At 43.0% G+C, this 21,278-nt stretch overlaps 2 protein-coding genes across 5 annotated transcripts in view; one reads left to right on the top strand and one right to left on the bottom strand.

Annotated features, from left to right (window-relative positions):
* The window catches only part of SENP2 (SUMO specific peptidase 2), a 48,860-nt gene extending 43,873 nt beyond the window's left edge, over positions 1–4,987 (bottom strand). The window contains exon 1 of one of the 3 annotated variants that reach the window (XM_053311967.1): positions 4,419–4,987. In XM_053311967.1, the coding sequence (XP_053167942.1) occupies positions 4,419–4,528 (110 nt within the window). In that variant the 5' untranslated portion in view covers positions 4,529–4,987. The remainder of the gene's footprint in view (positions 1–4,418) is intronic. The other 2 variants (XM_053311964.1, XM_053311968.1) reach the window with 2 other exon arrangements.
* A 1,069-nt stretch (positions 4,988–6,056) lies between these two features.
* On the top strand, positions 6,057–20,802 carry TMEM41A (transmembrane protein 41A). Of its 2 annotated transcripts, XM_053311971.1 has the most exons (6): positions 6,057–6,238; positions 12,335–12,488; positions 14,414–14,575; positions 16,621–16,759; positions 18,362–18,397; positions 20,654–20,802. In XM_053311971.1, the coding sequence occupies exons 1-6, from the start codon at positions 6,138–6,140 to the stop codon at positions 20,722–20,724; spliced, it is 663 nt and encodes a 220-aa protein (XP_053167946.1). In that variant the 5' UTR covers positions 6,057–6,137; the 3' UTR covers positions 20,725–20,802. The 2 variants fall into 2 exon arrangements, with proteins under 2 accessions (XP_053167946.1, XP_053167945.1); XM_053311970.1 differs by lacking the exon at positions 20,654–20,802 and having other exon boundaries at positions 6,063–6,238; positions 18,362–20,511.
* The last annotated feature ends 476 nt before the right edge of the window (positions 20,803–21,278 follow it).

The raw sequence follows: 21,278 nt of genomic DNA, 5'->3' as shown, positions 1-21,278 counted from the left end.
TATGTCACTTGTGCAGCCAAAGCTATGTATGCTTGCTTGGATATAACAAGCTCTTACAGCAAAATCTTATGCAGGCCTACTCAGAAGTTCAAATTCAATGACACTCCCACGTAAATGTACACAGGACTACAGCCCAACATTGATGGGCTTACTCTCAAATAAGTGTGTCTAGGACTGTTGCATCAGTGTACCAATGACTTAATAAAACTTTATTTCGGTCTCTGACCAGCAAAACAATGACTTTATCTTGTTTGTCCTCACAACTCGTTTCAATTTGACACACGGTAAAAATATGAGATAATACTTTACTTTAATATGAGCACAGGTCCCAACCTTGTTTTAAAAGATGCACAAAAAAGCAACCAGTAGAAAAGGCACCAAGCAATTTAATTTCTAGCAATAAACCTAGCACACTTCAAGCTGCAAAGTAGCTCGACCAAAAGTATGCACCTACAAGCAGACAATGACCCTATCAAGGGCCACATAAGTTCCCCAAATTCACGCTGTCAGTAGCTCAGCTATCCCAAGCCAAATGAGCCACAACACCAAATAAGAAATGTCATTTAATCCAAATAAGACAGGTGCTGATTGTGGGGTGTCGGGACTCAAGAGAAAATTTAGATTTGCCTGTTCCGGATGGAGTTACACTCCCCCAGAAAGTCGTTGCTTGGGAATACTCCTGGATCCAAAGCTCTCCCTGTTTCTCAGGTTGAGGCAATGGCAATGAGTGCTTTTTATGAGCTTCAGCTGAAACGTCAGCTATGCCAATTTCTAAACGAGCTTAAAACACGGCACAGCTGGGAAGTATCTTGCCTAGGGAGCAAGAGGTTGCTGGTTCGAATCCCCGCTGGTATGTTTCCCAGACTATGGGGAACACCTATATTGGGCAGCAGCAATGTAGGAAGATGCTGAAAGGCATCATCTCATACTGTGCGAGAGATGGCAATGGTAAACTCCTCCTGTATGCTACCAAAGAAAACCACAGGGCTCTGTGGTCGCCAGGAGTCGACACCGACCCAGCAGTAAAACTTCACTTCACATATGCTGTTAACCCTCAGGTTAGACTTCTGCAATGCGCTTCACATGGGCGCCTTTGTACACAGTCCAGAAACTACAATTGTTGCAGAATGTAGCTGCCAGACTGGTCTCTGGGATAACCTGAAGAAACCATATAATAACAATCTTAAAAGAACTTCACTGGCTGCCAGTATCTTTCTGAACAAAATACAAAGTGCTGGTATTTAAAAAGCTCTTAACAGCTTGGGTAAGGGTACTGAGGAGAGGGCCTTCTGTCATGAACCCTGGTGCCTACTGAAATCACGTAGGGAGGTTCGGTTACAGTTGCCACTGGCTGAAACCCTCAAGAGGCACCTGTATTCTCAGACTTTTTCCTAAACATATTTTTAAACTGCTAATGGTTTTTTTAATTGTTTAATTAAATTTTAACTATACTGTAATTTTAACAGTTATAGTTTTGCTGTATTTTTAAATAGTTGTACACTAACTGGAACTCTATATGTCAGGCGTTTTATAAATGTGACAAATAAATAAATAACTCTCTCAAGCTACAGAGAGAACAACTAATGAGCTCGAACACATGACTGGAGAAGACTGACAGAGCTTGGACTTGGTGACTTTCTGGGTTGTTCCAGTGCTACAAAGATGGCAATGCTGCAGGGCTCTGCACTGTTTAGTACCATGTTCTGGCCACCCAGCAACCCTAAGTGCAGCTCTCCAAATGTTTATTGGGCATGTGTGATGCTTTAGTCCAAGCTGAACAATCTGCACAATCCCTGGCACTACGCAGAGATGACTATTCTCACCGTGCAATGCTGCATTTTTGTCCAGCACAGGGCGGGGGGAGGGCTCCTCTAAGGATAATGGAGTCCTCTTGAGCCCCTGCACCATCTTGGAAGGCGTACACTAAGGATGTGCATGGAACAACCGCCAGTTCGAGGGCAGGGGGAGGGTGCACTTACCCCTCCCTCTGCTTTTCCCCCACTAGCGCGCCGTTGTAAATTGGTCCAGCGGGGCGGCCCTGTCTCCTCGTCGGACCGGAAGTAGAAGTACTCAGCGCACGTCGGGCATTGCGCACGCGCCTGATGAGCACATGCCTGCCGTACATACATGCTGGGTACTTCCGCTTACTTCTGGTCCGACAGGGGGACAGGGCGGCAGGGAGGTATGCTGCCGCCCTGCTGGACTGGTTTAAAATAGAGCACCGATGGAGGGAAAGCACACTCTCCCCCACCCTTGAAGTCAATCCCCCCAGCCTTCAAACTTCCCCCACCCTGTTCCATGCACATAGTACACAGAGTGCTGTAAAGTGTAGCCCCTTATATGTATTTATTATATATATGAAACATATATATTATATTTGAACACCGCCCCAAACTTCCATCTCTGGAAGTTTATGTATAATGCCCTTCCCAGCGCTTTCCTCCTAGAGCTCTTAAGAAAGGACTTCATCTCTCTTAAAGGGCTCTTCCAGCACTGAGAAAAGGGGGTTCAGAACTCAGGGCAATGGGAAAGAGGCGTGAGGCCCTGGAGAAGGGCAACAGTGGCACAGAGATGCAGGGCCAGTAGCAGGGAGATTTCTGCCTGGAATCTCCTCTCTCCCACTGCTGCCAGGAGGAGGATGGTTCTTACCCACCCTCCAACTAGACTAACCCTGTGGTGTGCCCTAGTTTGCCAAGAAGAGGATGCCTGGCCACGCTGTAGGGCAGCTGCTGTGACAGACAGGAGCTTCACTCTGGTCCGGCAGCACTGCACTGAGAGAGTGAGAGCCAGCGTGATGTAGTGGTTAGAGTGCTGGACTAGAACTGGGGAGACCAGAGTTCAAATCCCCATTCAGCCATGAGACTTGCTGGGTGACTCTGGGCCAGTCACTTCTCTCTCAGCCTAACCTACATCACAGGGTTGTTGTGAAGAGAAACTCAAGTATGTAGTCCACCGCTCTGGGCTCCTTAGAGGAAGAGCGGGATATAAGTGAAAACACAACAACAACATCAACAACAACAACAACCAAAGGGATGACAAGGTAGCAGGGATGATACACTGGAACATCTGCCAAAAATACAAGCTACCTGTAGCCAAAAATTGGTGGGACCATAAAACTGAAAAAGTGGTAGAAAATGAAGATGCAAAAATATTATGGGACTTCTGACTACAAACAGACAAATATCTGCCACACAACACACCAGATATAACTGTAGTCGAGAAGAAAGAAAAAACAAGTTAAAATAATCGACATAGCAGTACCAGGGGATAGCAGAATAGAAGAAAAAGAAATAGAAAAAATCACAAAATACAAAGATCTACAAATTGAAATTGAAAGGCTGTAGCAGAAAAAGACCCAAATAATCCCAGTGGTAATTGGCGCCCTGGGTGCAGTCCCAAAAGACCTTGAAGAGCACCTCAACACCATAGGGGCCACAGAAATCACTATCAGCCAATTTAAAAAGCAACTTTACTGGGAACAGCCTATATTCTGCGACGATATCTACAACAGCAGCAACAACATTGACAATAAAATTCAGCCATCCCAGGTCCTTGGGAAGGACTCAATGTCTGGATAAAACAAACCAGTCAATAACACCTGTCTGACTGTGTAGCTAGATAGATAGATGGATAGTCTCCACACTACTGCCACTGGAACGCACAGCTCCCATCCGCTGCAGCCGCCCTCCAACTCAGCCAGCCCCCACTGGTTTGCCAAGCAGAGTGCGCCGCAGGGGCAGGCTGGAGTTGGCTGGAGGGCAGCTGCTGCTGCACTGGAGCTGGGAACACAGAGAGTTCCGTTTGGCCGGCAGCGGTGGGAAGCCTCCACGCTGCGGCGGCTGGGGCACAGCTCCCGCCCGAAGCCATCCTCTAACTCAGCCATCCACGCCAAGCAGAGCACACTCACTGCAGGGCCTGCCAAGTTGGGGGACAGCTGCTGCGACGGGGGTGGGGGGAAGCCGAGCTCCAGGTTGCCGCAGGCAAATATGTGCCCCGCTGGCAGAGTGCAGCTCCTGCGGGCCCCCCATACCCTCTGCTTTGCCGAGCACGAGCAGAGCGCACTGCGGGACGAGTTGGAGGGCACAGCCGCTGCCACAGGCGGGAGCTGAGCTACTGGCCGCCGGCAGTGGGGGGACATCTCTGCGCGCAGCTGCCAGACTAGGAGCGCAGCTCCAGCCGACTGCAACAGCAGCAGCCCTCCAGCCCCGCGGCGCAATGGGGACGGGGAAAGGCCCGCCTGGACTCCCCCACGCTCCTGGCGTGGGCCTGGTGGGGCTCCGATCCACGCCCCTCTGAGGAAGGCGCTACTACCCTGACTGAGGCTCGGAGAAAGTCCCGGTCTGGACTGAAGGTCCCTCCCCACTTCCCTGGCTCCAGCCGAGGCCGCTGTTCCCGCTTCCCTTTCGACCAGGCCTGACCTGTGATACCGCCTCTTCTGCGGCCGAGAGAGCGAAGGCTCCGCGTCCCGCCGGCAAGAGGCAGAGGGAAGCAGCCAGGAGCGCAGCGCCTCGGGAAGCCATTTGTACATAGGCCTCAGCCACAACAGCAGCAGCGCCGGAATGGCGTCAGTCAGCTGCGCCACGCGCGTAACCACCAGCGGTGAAGCTTCCCTTTCGCTCCAGAGTCCGACACACCACAGAGGCCTGCCCGGGCTGGACCCGCCCTCGGCTTATCTCCGGGTTCCCCCTGTCCCTGAATCCGGATTGATCCGCAGGCGGCGGTTCCTCCTCCGATGGCCACGCCGAGGAAGTTGCTTCTTTTACTTCAAGAGTGCCGTGGAGACATGATTAGAGAAGCACCGCGGGGTAATTAATCCGGAGTAGCGATTACCTTCGGATCCGTATTCCGGTTGACTGACGTGAGGGGGTTAGAAGCCAGCTAGAGAGCCTTCAAAATGACGCATATCCAACCAGCCATGTTCATCCTGAAAGGGGCCACACGCTCTTACCCCCCCTCCTGACCTGACCACCGCTCAGACAGTACGTTAAGTAATGTTGAATTGTTATTATTTTCTAACATCCAGACTGTTCCAGATACTTGAGACCTGCTGCAGTGAATAACAACAGGCAGTTAATATGCAATACGTAAAACTAACAAAACCAGATACTTGAGACCTGCTGCAGTGAATAACAACAGGCAATTAATATGCAATACGTAAAACTAACAAAACCATTGACATATAGCTATGCAGGCTTACTTGAGTGTGCGCCCACTAACCCGAGAGAGCCTTACGATACCTTAAACACAATTTTATGCATGTTAAGGCCCATTGAATTCAAAGGGGTTTAGACCCACCTAACTGTGTAGAATTGCAACCTAAGAGAATGCACACTACAATCCTATGCGGTTTACTCAAAAGTAAGTCCCTTTGATTTCAACGGAACTTATTCCCAAAGCACTGTGTTCAGGATTAATGTTTTATGGTGCTATTATGTCTGCCCGTCTTTAAGGTGCTGCAAGACATCTTTTCCTTGTTACACCCGACTAACACGGCTACCCTGCTAGAATTGGCCGGCACTGAACACAGTGGGACTTGAATTCCCACTTTAACATACGAGTGGGACTACAGGTTCATAACTTCCAAGATATGCCTTTTCTCTTTTCTCCTCCCCACCCCTCAGCCTGGCTGCCCCCTTTTTTCGGGGGCTGCTGAAAGACTGTCCTCTTTTTTCTTGAAAGGAAGCACTGACAGACAGAAGAGAAAGAAATGACAGCAAATTCTGGGAGCAGAATGAATCGTGTGCGCTTGGGGCGGGGAGCCATAGAGCTAGAAAAATTATAGACTCGCGTATCATCTCTGGTTACTTCCAGGCTACAATTGAACTGGTTTTCCCCTCTAGCTTTCCAATATTCAGTGTAGAGAGTTTTCATCACAGAGTTAAAAGGTACTAGAGTAAGCACCAGTCTGTGCCTAATAAGAATTTGGGACCCAATGCCGGATTTCTGTTTTTATTGGGAGTTTGGGCTGTGCGTCACTAGACAGTTCCCCGCTGTCTCGGGCGAATCATAGAGAGAAGCAGAGACGGGAGGTCTGTCACGTGAGTGCAGGTACTCTGTCGGTTCCCGAGTTCTCCGCCTAGCGCTCTTAGTTCCTCGTTTTCGTCAGTTCCCGCGGTAGCCATTCTGAATGTGCAGCCATGCGTTCGCTCAGTGGGTTCATGTTGGTTCTGGGGACGGCCACGGCGGGCCTTTATCTGCTGTCGGTACGGCTACCCGGAGAACCGCGCGCGGGGAGCGGGTGAGTGAGTCTTCTCTTCCTTTTCTGTTTCGGTGGCTTGACGTGGACCCCGGTAATGGAGCAGTGCTGGATCGGCACTGGCAGCCTCGGAATTGGGACGCTGAGCTCTTTTCGTGGTGCTTGAGGGTTCCTGGTGCACAGTGTACCGGAAACACAATGCACTGTGTACCAGTGCACATTATACACTCAACTACTAGACCGCTTCAGGCGGCAGGTGGAGAAGATCACATTTTTGAATGCCCCCCTTGCGTCCAAAGGTTCCCTGAAAAGCAAACTTCCCTGGGCATGCAACCAAGGGTTAAGCTAGAGTTCTTCCTGGTGAGCTACATTTCTGGTTGCAGGGAGGGTTTGTTGTTTAAGTACAAGAACATGAGGGAGCATTTGGAAGTCGTATCTCTTTACCTGGAGTCTGTTCTTCTACCACCTTAGTCTGCTGCATGTATAAGACTGCCTAAAAGTGATAGATAGAGCAAGCCTCAAGCCTGAGCAGCGCTTGGATGGGCTGAGTGGAGTTTTCTCAGTTCACGGTTGAATTGCATTTGCATGTCCCGAAAGCCGAAGGTCCTGGGTTTCTGCTGAGTGAGCCTAAAAATACATTGCTGCCGAAATCCGATGCTACCCTTCGCATGTGCATTGCACAAAAATATGCTGTTGCATGCTCTGAACTAAGTTTAGATGTAGGAAGTTGTTATGAAACCTAATTGCAAGATGCTTTGGAAATAAGCGGCATCAGGTGCCCATTTAGCTTAAGCGATTTGGTGTTCCTGTAGAATACCCGAAGAGTAACCTGACTCGTCTGGGTTTGATGGCGCTTTTGATTTATTCTGCTGTTGCTGTGGCAGCAAGAAGTCATATGGTTAACTGCAACATGAAGAAGATTTTTTTGTTTTTGGTAGGCCTACGTAGTCTGATGCTGAATCCAAAATGCTCATGCCATAATAAAGAAGTTAGGTATCTAAGGTGTCACAGAAAACTTTAATTTATTGTGTAATGTATAGTGCCTGTTTTCAATTGTAGATTCTTTGCTTATTTCAGATGACAGCTTGCTGCTGTTTCACACATTTGTGAACCAACACTGTTGAACTCAGCTGTCCCAACTGCTTTGAGCACCTCACACTTCTGAAATGCCTGTTTCAGGCAGCCTCGATCACTAAAAGCCGTGTAAAAGAGAGAGCTGTAGAGTTTTTGAAACAGACACATTTGGATCTTTCCAGAGTAATGAATATAGCGTAGAGAATTGAATGTTTCTCATGGTTGACTTCAATCAGTAGTTCTTAAAGACCTTTTTTTCTTAGTATAGAGAATCTGATAGTGCAGCCCACTGTGCCTTCTGATAATATGGCCCTAAGGGTCATCATAGGAGTCCCAGGGACATATTTTCAGGAGGCACAGTGGGCTCCGGAAGGACGGGAAGATCAGCTAAAATCAACCCTTCCCACTGTGTGTGCAAACTGTTTTGGTGCACACAGTATTAGCCTGGGTGTCAGCGAACAATTTGCTTTTGCTCTATTTTTTTATTTTATTTTTACATACATACCCAAACAACTGTTCAAAGTCCTGATAAGTTTTAGACAGTTATAAAACCAGCAGCCTGTCTTTATGGCAGAATCGAAGTTAAGCAGTAGCCCATCACGCTCCACAGGTACAGAATTCACTGCTATTCCTATCCTAATTCAGCAAGTGTAGAAGTAATTAAGTCTGTATCAATTTTTTTAAAACTGCATGTGAAAAAACTGTACAGAAGATGTTGAGAGCTAAATGTGAATTGATTCTTTGAACTGTTCATGAGCCAATTCATGAATGTGAAATGTTCATGAGCAACTGCTGTTATGCAGAACTGATGGATTTTGAAGACTCTGAGCATTGGGGGCAGAATAAAGCCTGAATCACTTACACTCTTCCTGCATTATAATCTCTCTTTAAGAAAACCTAATTTATATTTGCTGCTTGTGATTAATTTCACTAATGTTTACCACACTAATAATTAGCTTGCTTTCTTAATCTTATTGACCAAGATTTCACTAAATGGTATTTTCTTTGCTCTGCTGATACATTGCACCCAAATGATTGCATTAGTGTTGAGCCACATTGTAAAGGTACTATTCTGTTCATAAATTATCTAGCTGAGGCTTGTTGAAATCAAGCAATGAATGAATGATTTGAATAACTGCGTGGCCACTGTAAAAGGAAGGATAAACTGTTTAATCATGACAGACTTCAGTTCCTTTAGAGGGGGGAAACAGACAGGAGAGGCAATTTGTTATTTAAGGTGAACAGCTGAAAAGATTGCTGTTTATTAACAACATACCAAATGTTATTGATATTTACAGACTGGTTTCAGTTAGAATTCAGGTTAAAAACGTTTGCCTAATTTAATGTTATCTCTCTCTCTCTTCTGGTTTTCCAGAGCATAAGCATATGTGCCAAATGATTACATACTTTTAGTATGTTTACTACTCTTTTCCCCCCAGCACAAACTCCTCTTTCTTTCTTTCTTTCTTTCTTTCTTTCTTTCTTTCTTTCTTTCTTTCTGGAAGATTATTGAGACCCCCTCACCACCTTTCCAGCAGAAGGGAGGTGTACTTGGGAGCCAACATGATCTGACCCCATTGGCTGTCTAGCTTGCAGAGCTGTAAAACTGGCTCTCTCTGAGTGAAAGAATCTAGCATGTTGTTATTGCCATCTCTATCTTCCTTTGGGAAAGAAGTCTTTAAATTTTTCTTGTAAACTAAAGCTAAAATTTCCTGGGCCTCCTTCTTACACTCCCTCTTGTGAAAAATCTAGTGGACGTTCTTTTCGCCCAGTATAGGAAGAGTGTAGCTGAATTGTATTGTCCGTACAGTCATATTCATGCTGTGCATGTGTTTTGATGAATGGCAATCAATGCTACAATTTTCCTTGAATGTCTCCTCTCAGACAATTCCAGCTATGGCTTTGGGGCCTTTCCATGGCTGGCATAACATTGTATTGTAAACTAAGCTATGCTGTAATTGCCAGGGTAAATTTAAAAAAAACACCCTCACTTAAAACAAATTAAATCAGATTTAAGTTTAGTTATAAATTTCTCTATTTTAAATGATCTGATTCAAAATGAGATCTGAACTTGAATTAAGACACATAATTTCTTAAAACTGAATTTAAGACCGCCTTACAAAAGGTAGCTTTCCTTTGTGAAGAAAGAAATGTGGGGAAAACATAGGAAACTGCCATATACTGAGTCAGACCATTGGTCTATCTAGCTCAGTATTGTCTTCACAGACTGTCAGCGGCTTCTCCAAGGTTGCAGGCAGGAATCTCTCTCAGCCCTATCTTGGAGAAGCCAAGAAGGGAACTTAGAGCCTAGATGCTCTTCCCAGCATCTTTGCCTGTGGTCATACAGCACAATAGTTCATGTATTTATATCAACCAATCATCTTTATTATGGTCATAGACCAGCATAAAATGCAGGTGGTGATTACACAGTACAAAGTATAATGCATAATGATACGTTAAAAGGCCTAAGGAAACATTAAAAAGCATTTAAACACATAAAAGGGCATAAAATAACACCAAAAGGCATACAAGACATAAAGGTATAAAGGGCATAAAAAGAATAAAAGGCATAAAAAAGCATAATTGCATAAAAGTCTAAGTGATAAATACAGCGAGACTATATAACTATATATAAAGAGTGTAAAGCTGTAGCTTTAAAAAGTGGGAGGAGCATAAATCTTTCAGATGATGTGCTGTGTTGGATGAACCCATTATAACAGTGAAGTAGGACATGCTCAGTTGTTTCAATCTGCCCGGAGCCGCAGGGGTATTGCTACTCTGCAAGTGGGATCTTTCTGGAATGGCCTTCTAGCACAGCTGAAGGGAGGGCGTGGCAATGTGCCAAGGTGAATTGCTTTCCTATGTTTTGGGACTTCCAGTTGAGTAAGAGAATATGCTGGAGAGGGTAAATATGTAAGATTTTCATTGATGAAAAAATTTGAGACCCTGCTTAAATCAGTTTGGTGCTGTATATCCATTATACACAGTTTGATAGAAGCTTTGGCCTGATCATAGCTCATATTAAGTAGAATCAAGGAATCATTTTTGTCTCAACTGACCATTTCCATTTAGATTGGTAATCTTCACCTAAGGTTAAGAGAGCAAGATCAGTGGGGCGCAAGGATAGTCTGAGCAAATAGCTGAGAATGGCCACCCACACCCTGGCTTCCATTTTGATCAGGCCTGTCTCCAAGCGCAGAGTAGCGTTAGAGACACAACTTGGAACTTGAAGGACTGCCTGCAGGAATTTGGATTGCATGCATTCCAGTGAGGTGAAGCTGTGCAAGGGACCCAATTGTGCGCCATAAAGAAGTTGGGCTAGTGGTTTGACAATGAGCAGAGCAGGTCGAGGGCTGTGGGCACATAATGTCCTCCACTTGTATGCAGGAATTTGATGATGGCAGTGGAGCTCCTCTGGGCATTTTGAACCACATGTTCCCTGTGTGCTTTCCTAGAGCTGCCAGAGTGAAATACTACCCCCAACTATTTAAAGCATGAAACCTGCTCAATCATATGTCCATCTAGCTGCCAAGAGTGAATGTTGGGCTATTTGACGAAGAACATGATTTTAATTTTATGATAATTAATTTCCAGGAGGTCTTCCTCACAATACTGTGTTAGGGCCCTCAGCGCTCTTCTAAGGTTGATGGGGATCCTTGAAAGGATTACTGCATCAATAATGTAGAAACTGAATAGGTGTGGGGCTAGTATGCATCCTTGCTTGATGCCCTTCTGGGTTGAGACTGGTCTTGAAAGGTGGCCTTGGGGTTTGCACCTTACCTTAAGTGATGTGTCTGCATGCAGGTTGCGAATTAAATCTAGCAGACAACTGTTCTCAGCAGATCTTTAATATTCAATAGTCAGTTCAATAATTCAAAAATAACATCATGCCCAAGAGAAGCAGAAGATCTTTCTCAGATGCAAATTTACTATGATTCAAATATACCAGGTAATTATTCAATAAAATAAATAATGTTTGAAGTTAAAATCCTACCAATTTCAAATTGTTCTTTTATTTCTCATTTGTAAGCACATGATTAAAACATCTGTTACATATATTTAATTTCTTAAACTATCCTATAAGTATAATCTATGTAAAATGACTTTGCTGAGTCAATTACAGGCCTTACCTACTAGTTATAAATATTTATGACTCTACCTAGCAATTAAACATCATGGACATTTACCTTCCAACTCATGGAGAACACTGATTTGCCCAGTGATTAATGTATAGGGGAGGGGAGGAAAGGAATCCTGGAATGAAGAAGCACCTTCTAGTGTGGATTCCAGCTACCATGCCTCTACAAGACCTATCATGGCTACAGGTTATAAAGAGGAATCCCATTTAGGAATATTCTGAAAAATATTTTAATTTTAAAAAGCCAATAGTAAAATGTGGCAAATGTAAACAGTTTAACAAAGCAACATTAAATCAATGTATATTTATGGTTATAACTAATTTATATGCACTTTTATTTAGGCAGTATCTAAGTGACAAATTATTTTCTTGGTGATTTGAATCACTTTGTTCTGTAGCAGTCCACCCTGGTAATTGCTTCTTCATAATTCCATATCCCACAATTATCCCATAGGTGTTCTTGTTTTACAGAGACTTGCATTTTGGGCGGTATACAAATATGTTAAATAAATAAATAAAATTATGATGATTTATTTTTACTATCCTGAGATCTTAGGATGAAGGGAGGTTTTAAAAATATATTTATTTATATTTATATAAAGATTCAGAGTCTGGCTTGGATTTAAGTAATACAGTAACAGTTAATCTTCAGTTTCCAGAATAACAGGCAAACTAACTCTTGATGTGGCAATTCCCTCTATCCCCAATCTAGAAGACTAGTCATGATAAATTAGTAGCAGCAAGAAGATAAAAGTGCTGTTGCAATTCTGAGATTAATTGCCTTACTGTCCTATGAAAGCCCATATTGCAATAAATCTGCTGGTTTTTCTTTACTTACCTTTCAATTATCTATTGGTCCATCTGCAGAATGACATTGGCAGCATATGAACTGTTTGTGTTTTCATGGCTGACCCTCTTTGTCTCAGATCGTTAAAGTTCCCTTCAGACCTACAGGAGCTGCAAGAGCTTACAGAATTTCTACGATACTATAACAGAGAACACCATACCTATGTGCTGCTGCTGTTCTGCAGTGCCTACCTGTACAAGCAGTGCTTTGCCATCCCTGGCTCCAGCTTTCTGGTATGTATAAAATCCATACAGTTCCAAAATACTGGCTTTGTAGCATGATGCTTTAAAAGCCCATCGCCTCTCTCCCCTGCTTTCAGTGGCTATGAAGATGTGCCTGGTAATTCCTTGACCTGGGTTAACCCCCTATCCATAAATTATTATAGTGTGTTTGTGCCACTAGCTCAACAGAATTCCTCCTAGGAACTGATGTACTCCATTCGTGTACAATTTGGAATTCTGAAAAGAAGACAGTTATCTAAGATCCTTCGCAGTAGTTCTAGGATTTCTTATAGAAAAGAGAAGAACTTTGTAAGCATATGCTTTTCTAATACGAACCAGATAATATTGCAGTATATTATGAAGGCTGGAATCTCTGGCATCCCATCAGTTTTACTATTATTAAAATATTTTAATACCACTTTTCAACAAAAGTTGTCACAGTGGTTAACATAGTAAAAGGTATGGAAATAGTTCCCTATACCAAAAGGGCTCAACACATATACGCACATGCACGCTTACCCCAAAGAAATACCAGGAACCACCACTAGAAATCTGCTAAGCAGGGCTGAACAGAGACATTTGTTCTGCCCCCTCTAAACATAAGACACCATTTTTTTAAAAAGGTGCCTCTTTGCCCAGTTAGAAAGTGTTACTAATAAAAGAAAATGGTTTTGAAAATATTTCTGCCTGGTAGGTGTTGGAGATATAGCCATATGTCTGCATATTTCAAACAAAAGTGTGGTCTTGTCAGGTAACACAACCCTGTTGAATTAGGATCAATGACTGAACACACAGGATGTCCTGTTGGATCCACTAATAGTGAACACATAATTTCTCAGTTCTTACTAGTGTAAAAATAGTTCTGCTCTGTGGTGGCACCAGAAAACACATAGGAAGGTCACAGAAGGGGCAAAGTTGAAGCATTTCATGGGGGTTAAATTAAGCAAAATGGTTAAGAAGTGGAATACAGAGGATGTTGTAAACTTATGGTATCCTTTTACCGAATCTTGGAAGCAAAATATAATGCAGTATTGACAAATGATTGACAGTTTGTTTTTCAGTTTTGTAGTAATATTGTTGTCTTTGTATTTTTCTTTGAATTTCTGTTTCTTCTGTGTATTCATTGATGTAATTAATGTTTGACTGGTGTTTTAAAATGTTTATCTTAATAAAAAGAAAGAAAAAAGTGAAAATGGCCAGTATTGTAATGCTTTTATATAAATTCATGACACATCCACATTTGGAACAGTGTGTACAGTTCTGGTCTCCTCATCTCAAAAAGGTGCAGAAAAGATCAACCAAAATGATCAAGTAGTTGAAGCCGTTTCCCTGAGAAGAGAGGCTAAGTGTTAGGACATCTTTAGTTTAGAAAAGGACAGCTGGAGTATGGGGAGCCAAAATAGAGATTTATAAATGTATGTATGGTGTGGAGAAAGTTGACTGAGAAGTTGTGCTCTCTCTTGGGCAAAGCTAGAATTCAGGGTGATCCAATGAGATTGATTGCCGATAGATGCAAGGCAGACAAAGAATGTTCTTCTCACTATGCATAATTAACTTGCTGACTTCTTTGCCACAAGGTGTGGTGAAGGCCACTGACTTAGATGGATTTAAAAGGGGGTTAGACAAATGTATAGAGCATGTGCCTGATTAGTGGCTGATTAGCCAGAATGGCTAAATGGAACATTCAGCTTCGGAGGCACTTTGCCTTTACATTCCAGTTGAGGGTGGGCAAGTGGTAGCCAGGGGCTCTTGCCTTTCTGCCCAGCTTATGGGCTTCCCAGAGATGTTTCACCATTGCCGTAAACGGATGTTGGACTAGATGGACTTTTGGTTTGATTTAGCAGGGCTCTTCTTACATTCTTCTGGTTCATAGAGTCCTTCGTGCTTTCCCCACAGTTTATTATGGACTGGATCACTGTCTAGTTTTGCTCTAACAGAACATCCTTGCTGGGGCTCTCTTTGGACCATGGACGGGACTCCTGTTGTGTTCTGCCTTGACTTCTGTGGGTGCCACTTGTTGCTATGGGCTGTCCAACGTGTTTGGGAAAAAATTTGTCCTCTACTATTTTCCTGATAAAGTAGCCATGCTTCAAAGGAAGGTAAGAAAGCCCCTGTGACCATTGGCTTTCAGTCAATATACAAGGGAAACACTTTGTGATAGGGAAATGGAGCATCAGCCCCTGGCTGTTAGAGCCTGCAGCCAGCATGTTAAACTCTGCAAGCTAAAATTAGGAATCTTTTAATGTAGATAATTAAGGACCTTGTCAGATCTTTAAGTATGTTGCAAAAGGGTCTAAGGCTGCATTGGCTCCCTCATTTTTGTAACGGAAACAAAGACACAGCGGTTTCAATCTGTCACTGGCAAGTTGATACTTGCTGCCCATGTTTCTTTTAGACTATTGACCATATTCACATGACACAGAGATTCTTGTTGTACTGGAAGAGCATTTATAGCATTTAACTCTTTTAGTTTGGTTTGGTGTGTGTGTGTGTGTGTGTTTGTCTTTTAGTTCTTTCATATGGTTAGATCCAAAAAAGCATGCCGAGAAGCTTCCTTCCTTGGGAGCTTCCCTGCCTCTCTCTTCGCAACAGTCCCTGCCAGAGGCGTATCTAGGGAAAATAGTGCCTAGGGCAAGCACTGAAATGGTGCCCCCTATCCAAACATCTGACACCCATCTTTCAGATAACTTTACCATAATATCAGCTGAAAAATACAAGTCAAGCTCTTTAATCTTTTAATATTAAAAAAAATATTTAGCAGTGGACGTAGCCAGACAAAAAAATGCCAGAAAATGACAAATTTCAGTATGCAGGGGCTCATGAAATACCCAAATACTATGTGGAGGTGTACTTGGAAAACTAAACAGAAGTGCCTGTCTAATGCTCTACTATGCATTGTAGCATCACTATTACATAAGTTTTAAAAATAAATGGAGAATTTGACTTTTCCCAGATACTCTGAAAATGATTAAAGGATATGCAGAGTAAACTGTGTCACTGCTTGGAATATATTCTAGTATTTCAGAAAGACAGTTAAAATGAGAGAAAGAGAGCAAGAAACTCCCAGTGGGTCTTAATACTAAGGATTTCACACTGATTCAAAGACAAACTCACCATTAATAGTCATATTATTAAGACAACACTTTTAACTCACTTATCACAAGAAGCAAAGTAGAGCAAATGAATACAATCCTAGCTCATAAGCTTCAGCTCAGTATTCACAAACCCTGATTCTCTGTACATCGTGCCAAACTAAATATGTGAACAGTGACTTATCTTATATTAATTTAATTTTTTTATTATCTGTAGCCCCTTCAGGGGGCTTCCTAAAGGCTGTGGGGGGTGTCTGCAAAGGTTCCCCCTCCCCCTGCTGGCCTCTAGAGCCTCGCAGGGACCATTTGAGCATGTGCAGTGGCCATTTTTAAAAATATATTTTTTAAATGGCTGCTGAAAACAAAATGGCCACTGTGCATGCTCAAATGGCCTCTGTGAGGCCTGGCACGGCCTAGGGCCTCACAGAGGCCATTAGAGCATGCGTGGTGGCCATTTTGTTTTGGTGGCCATTTATTATTATTATTTTTTTATTTTTTTAAATGGCGCCCCCCCTTCAAGTGGCGCCTGGGGCACGTGCCCTGCCTGCCCCACCCTAGATACGCCCCTGGTCCCTGCATCCCCCAAAAGCCTCTCCTAGTTTGTGGGGATCTTAGAGAGGACAGAATGCGGGGTTTTGCAAGGGAAGGGAAATGGAAAATTCCCAGGCATTGGTGCAAATGGGGTTCCTGGGAATCACCCCAACCCACTCACATTGCCATAGGGTTTCCTGACCCTTAGGAGAGGCTTTGGGGGGAGTTCAGGAGGCTGCTGTGGAGAGAAGTTTCCTCCATGTACATTTAAGACCCTACTCATAATTTCTTTTTCCTCCATCTACGTTTAAAACCCTACTCATAATTTCCTTTTTAATGTATTTATTATGAAGGCAGCATGCTTATATAGCTTATAATATCAGTTGTCACTTTTATAAGTGTCTTGTATAAAAATACAGAGGATCATTCCTATTGAAAGCTTTGTAGACATTCATTTCAAAAGTTTTTAAAAGCAAACAAGTAAGCACTTTGATCAGATCTGATTTTCTTGTTTGTGGCAGGTGGAAGAGAACAGAAGTTCCTTATTTTTTTTCTTGTTGTTCCTGAGGTTATTTCCCATGACCCCGAATTGGTTTCTGAATCTCACATCGCCAATCCTGAACATCCCTGTGACTCAGTTCTTCTTCTCAGTTCTCATAGGTAAGGACAAAAGTGGCAGGAGGAAACCAATTGTAAAACTGCACACACATTTACATTAGCACTCTACTGTAAAAGCTAATATACCTTTTTCCTCCTTCTTTTCTTGTGACCTGGTTGTGTACTGCTGCCCACATCTCCTCACTTTTAGTACATTATCCACTGTGTACTGCACAAACATGATTACTTTTGGGCCATAGAGTGAAAACTGCAGTGTGATTTATAATCGGAGGTATACCCAGAATCTGGGGTCTCCTTAAATGTTTGGTTAAAAAATGAATGTCCATGAAACAGTGACAAAGTATAGCATGAAATATATACTCTCCAAGTTGCAAAGAAAGGAGTACTCCCTTACTATTGTGACAGGTAACTCTCACACACAGCCAGTGAGAAGACTGGCAGTTCGCATATTGTAAAAATTGAACTTTGTCCCTAAGTAATCTTAACAGCCTGTTAGTTTGCCTTAAAACACTTAATCTACTCTGTAAAAGACATTCTTCATAGCAAAAAAGGAGTTAAGATATTTTTAATCGTACAAACTTGCTTGCGAAAACTGCAAGCTTTCTTAATTATACAAGCAAGGATATATCATAGGCTTTTTAGTTTGGAAAATAGGTTACTATGGGGAGACATGATAGAGGTGTATAAAATTATGGATGGAGCAAAGAGAGTGGACAGAGAGAAATTTTTCTCACTCTCTCACAACACTAGAACCAGGGGAAAATGAAGGCCAGGAAATTTAGGACCGACAAAAGGAAGTACTCTTTCATACAGCACATAATTAATCTATGGAATTCTCTGCCATGGGATGTGGTGATGGCCACTAGCTTGGATGGCTTTAAAAGGGGCTTAGACAAATTAATGGAGAGCAGGTCTATCAATGTTGGTGGCTATAGGCCACCTCCAACCTCAGAGGCAAGATGTCTCTAAATACTAGTTGCAGGGGAGCAACAGCGAGAGAGGGGGCATGCCCTCACCTCTTGTCTGTGGGCTTTTCAGAGCATCTGGTGGGCCACTGTGTTAAACAGGCTGTTCTTATGTAATTCAAGTTAGGGCTGGGCTGTTAAGTCCTGTGGCAGTAGTCCAGTTCTGTTGCACAAAAACACTCTTATGCTGAAATAATTCTTCAGATTGCTATGTCCAAATCACAGTTCCCTTCTTCTCATTGAGCCTAAATTTAATGTATGTGTTGCACCTTTGACTTCCAAATGTGTTTGTGCAGCATTTGCAAATTCAGACCCTTGCTAACAGTTATAGTGTGATGCTTAGTTACAAATGAGTTCTAGTACTCTGTACACAGGACAATCTCTGTGCAAGTTGACTTCAAGCACAGACGTTGATAGCAGTGTTCCCTCGAAGGTGTGTGCACATCTGTGTGCTCACACATTTTTTTATTTCCGCTCAGTCAATTTTAGATCCAGCTCAGGTTGAATCAGGAAGGCCCCAGTCTGAATGCATGTGCGAACACACTGCCTTGATACTGCTGCCCAGAACAAAACTCATTCCACACACAGATGAAAAAAATTAGAGAGAACACTGGTTGATAGTGAATTTCTGAGGTGTGAAAGCTTTCTTAATACTAGGATTTTCTTCTTAATCTTGCAGGCCTCATCCCGTATAACTTCATCTGTGTCCAGACAGGTTCGATCCTTTCGCAGATCACCTCCCTAGATGCCATTTTCTCCTGGAGTACTTTACTCAAGATGCTGGCTATAGCCCTGGTAGCATTAATTCCTGGGACTTGTATTAAGAAATTCAGCCAGAACCATCTGAACATGGACAAAACTAACCAGTGTGTTCACCTACTCAATGGGAAGAAGACTATCTAAATAGATTGGGACCAGATATTATGGAAATTATTTATGGGAAAGGTGCAATTCAAACAGCTCTTTTTAAAACCAAGTCTCTAAAACCCATATCACTGGCTCAGGCATCTCAGCTTGATAATATAGAGAGCAAGCTCAGTCTGTTCTTACTGTTTTAAAAAGAACTGAGACTTGCATGTCTCATTTTTAAATGGTGCTTGTGACTGTTGCCGTGTATTCAGTGACTAGAGAAGTGTCAGTGGGACCGGGTTTCTTGTGCCATCAAGTTTTGCTACTACCCACTTGAATCATTCTGAAGTTGTAGGGGAATTCTAAATGCTAGCACAGTAAGCTTGATCTTGCACCTTAAGGCTGCTTTCTACAGGGAGAGATATTTAGAAACAGGTGCCATGTTGAGCTGCCCTATATGCTGGTTGTCACAGCACATTCTGTATCACAAGGTAGTTGACTGGCTTAATTGCCATACTGAGGGCTGAGGGAGTGCATTGGAGTCCTCCCTCTGCCTATTTGGGAATCCCAAAGAAGGGGGCCAGATATCAGCGTAGGCAGAGGGGACTTGCAGGATGGCCGTATCCCTTGCTTTTCTCTGTATGCTTATGGTAGCAGTAATGTCCTCTGAGCAGCATCAATAACATGCTTATTGTAAAGGGGGTGGGGCAGTTGCTGCCAGAGTCATCGTCTTAATGCTGGATTGTTTTTGTTGATGCTAGATGCTATTAAAGATGAGAGGTATGTGGTAGCACTGCCTCTACATCCTCTTCTGGCTGTAGTTGGAAGAAAGTCTCCTCCTTTCTTTAGGATTCTCAAATAGTGGGAGAGGAAATTATAATATCACTAGGAGGCTAATGGGTGGTGGCTCTGGGATACTGCCTGGAAGGATTCGAGCTGTATGACTTACGAGGTCACCCTCTTTCATCATTTCTCTGTGGCAATGTAACTGCCTAGGAAACTCATTTGACAATGTTGTTGGTGGCCAAAGGGAAGAAATTCAGCCAGAAGCATCTGAACATGAACTGTGTGGAAGGTTTTACTGGTCTCTGCAAAATCAGTTTCTCTGTTTATGCTGAAGGGAACTCAAATCCTTGTACTTAAGTTTTATATTCCTTGAAGAAGTTAATAGTGGAGCTGAGAATTTATGCTGCTGCTGCAGCAGTGAAATAATCTACTGCTTTAGAGGTGGAAATACTTTGAATAAGACTATCATTTCTTTCCCTATGCTCTTAACAGAGCAGAACATCTGAACTTGGTACCTCAGATCAAGCTCTTTCCTCAGTCATAGTTAGCAGTGGTCAACACACAGTGTTATCTCCCCAAAATCCTGCTGTAACTGGATGTTCCTGTATGACAATAGCCTAGCTCTCATTAAGGTGATATAACTTGTACCCATGCCCTTACCCCCACTTCAGGATGCAGGTGAGGGGTCATGCATCGGTACCTACAGCCCACAAAAGAAATCCTATGTGCTAGATGTCAGTAAAAAGGCTATGCTAGAACACCTTTTCCTGCCATCTGAAGTGATATGATCCAGATGTTGGTTTACCACCTCCCTGAGAACTAATCCAACATCATAGGAGCTCCAGTGTAGGTTGTCAAGTTCCCTCTGGTTAACTAATTAATTCCTCTTCCCTAGAACATGTGGCTGCTTTGGAATAAAGCTCTTTACTACCCTCCAGCCAAGTGATGGAGTTATGTTAAACTTGTCAATGATAAGCATCTCAGGATGTTAATTGCTGGGCCCATGTATGTACTGTCAACCAAGAAGAGAGACTAGTCTGACAGTTCGATTGAGGTATTTTGGTATGAGAAATGGAAAACTGCCTGTGGCATGAATTAATTTGAGCAGCAATTATGTCCTAATGAAGTGCCTTACCAACTCTGTGTGTTTCTATGGGAATTGTATTTTTACCAGATAAAGATTGTGAAAATGTTTGTTCAAGGAGCATAATGTGTACAACAGCATGACGAGTAACGTAGCATTTAAGAACTCTCCCCTTTAAGGTCTGCAAATGGAGTGATGAGGAAAGTTCTGCTCCTCTGTGGGTATTCATAGTAACTTGCTTTTCTCTTTCAGCAATATTCAGGAAACCAGAAGGCAGCTCTTTAGCTATCCTGCAACATGTTATGGTCTCTGGAAATGCTTGAGTGGCACCCACTGGAACTTGCTAGAACCATTCTCTTCTCTTTCCCACTTGCTGATTAAAAAATAATAATAATCCCAGATTCCCAAATACTAGCTGAATTCGTTGATATAATGGCAACGCAATATGCATGAAGGATCTGCTACAATACTTCTCTCCAGACCTTTTTTAATTGCGTAAATTAAAACATAGAAAGAGGGAATTGCAACAAAGCACAGATATTTTGACATATATTTTTCTTTCTCTGTGTCAGCAATAACCAGGTATAGCTGTGGGTCATCAAGGTGCTAGTCCTATTATGCAGTAATCTAAGCTTAAGTACACAGCAAGTATTGAAAGACTTAAGTGATGACTAAATTTGCTCCCCACAAGTTTTGAGTTCTAGTTGAAGAGAAAACATTCTCTTCTGATTAACATGGGATAGAACTTGAAATAAAAAAACAGGCAGCTAAAATGGCAAGTGATTACCTACTCCAGCTGATTTCACTGCAATCACAAATTGTTTGGAAGAGCAGCTACCAGCAACTGGGTCAGAGTATATACCCCAATTCAGTGAGA

The sequence above is a fragment of the Hemicordylus capensis genome, chromosome 3, assembly GCF_027244095.1.
Source record: "Hemicordylus capensis ecotype Gifberg chromosome 3, rHemCap1.1.pri, whole genome shotgun sequence".
Classification (NCBI taxonomy): Eukaryota; Metazoa; Chordata; class Lepidosauria; order Squamata; family Cordylidae; genus Hemicordylus; species Hemicordylus capensis.
The sequence above is the reverse complement of the archived record's forward strand: the minus strand, read 5'-3'. Positions and strand labels throughout refer to the sequence as shown.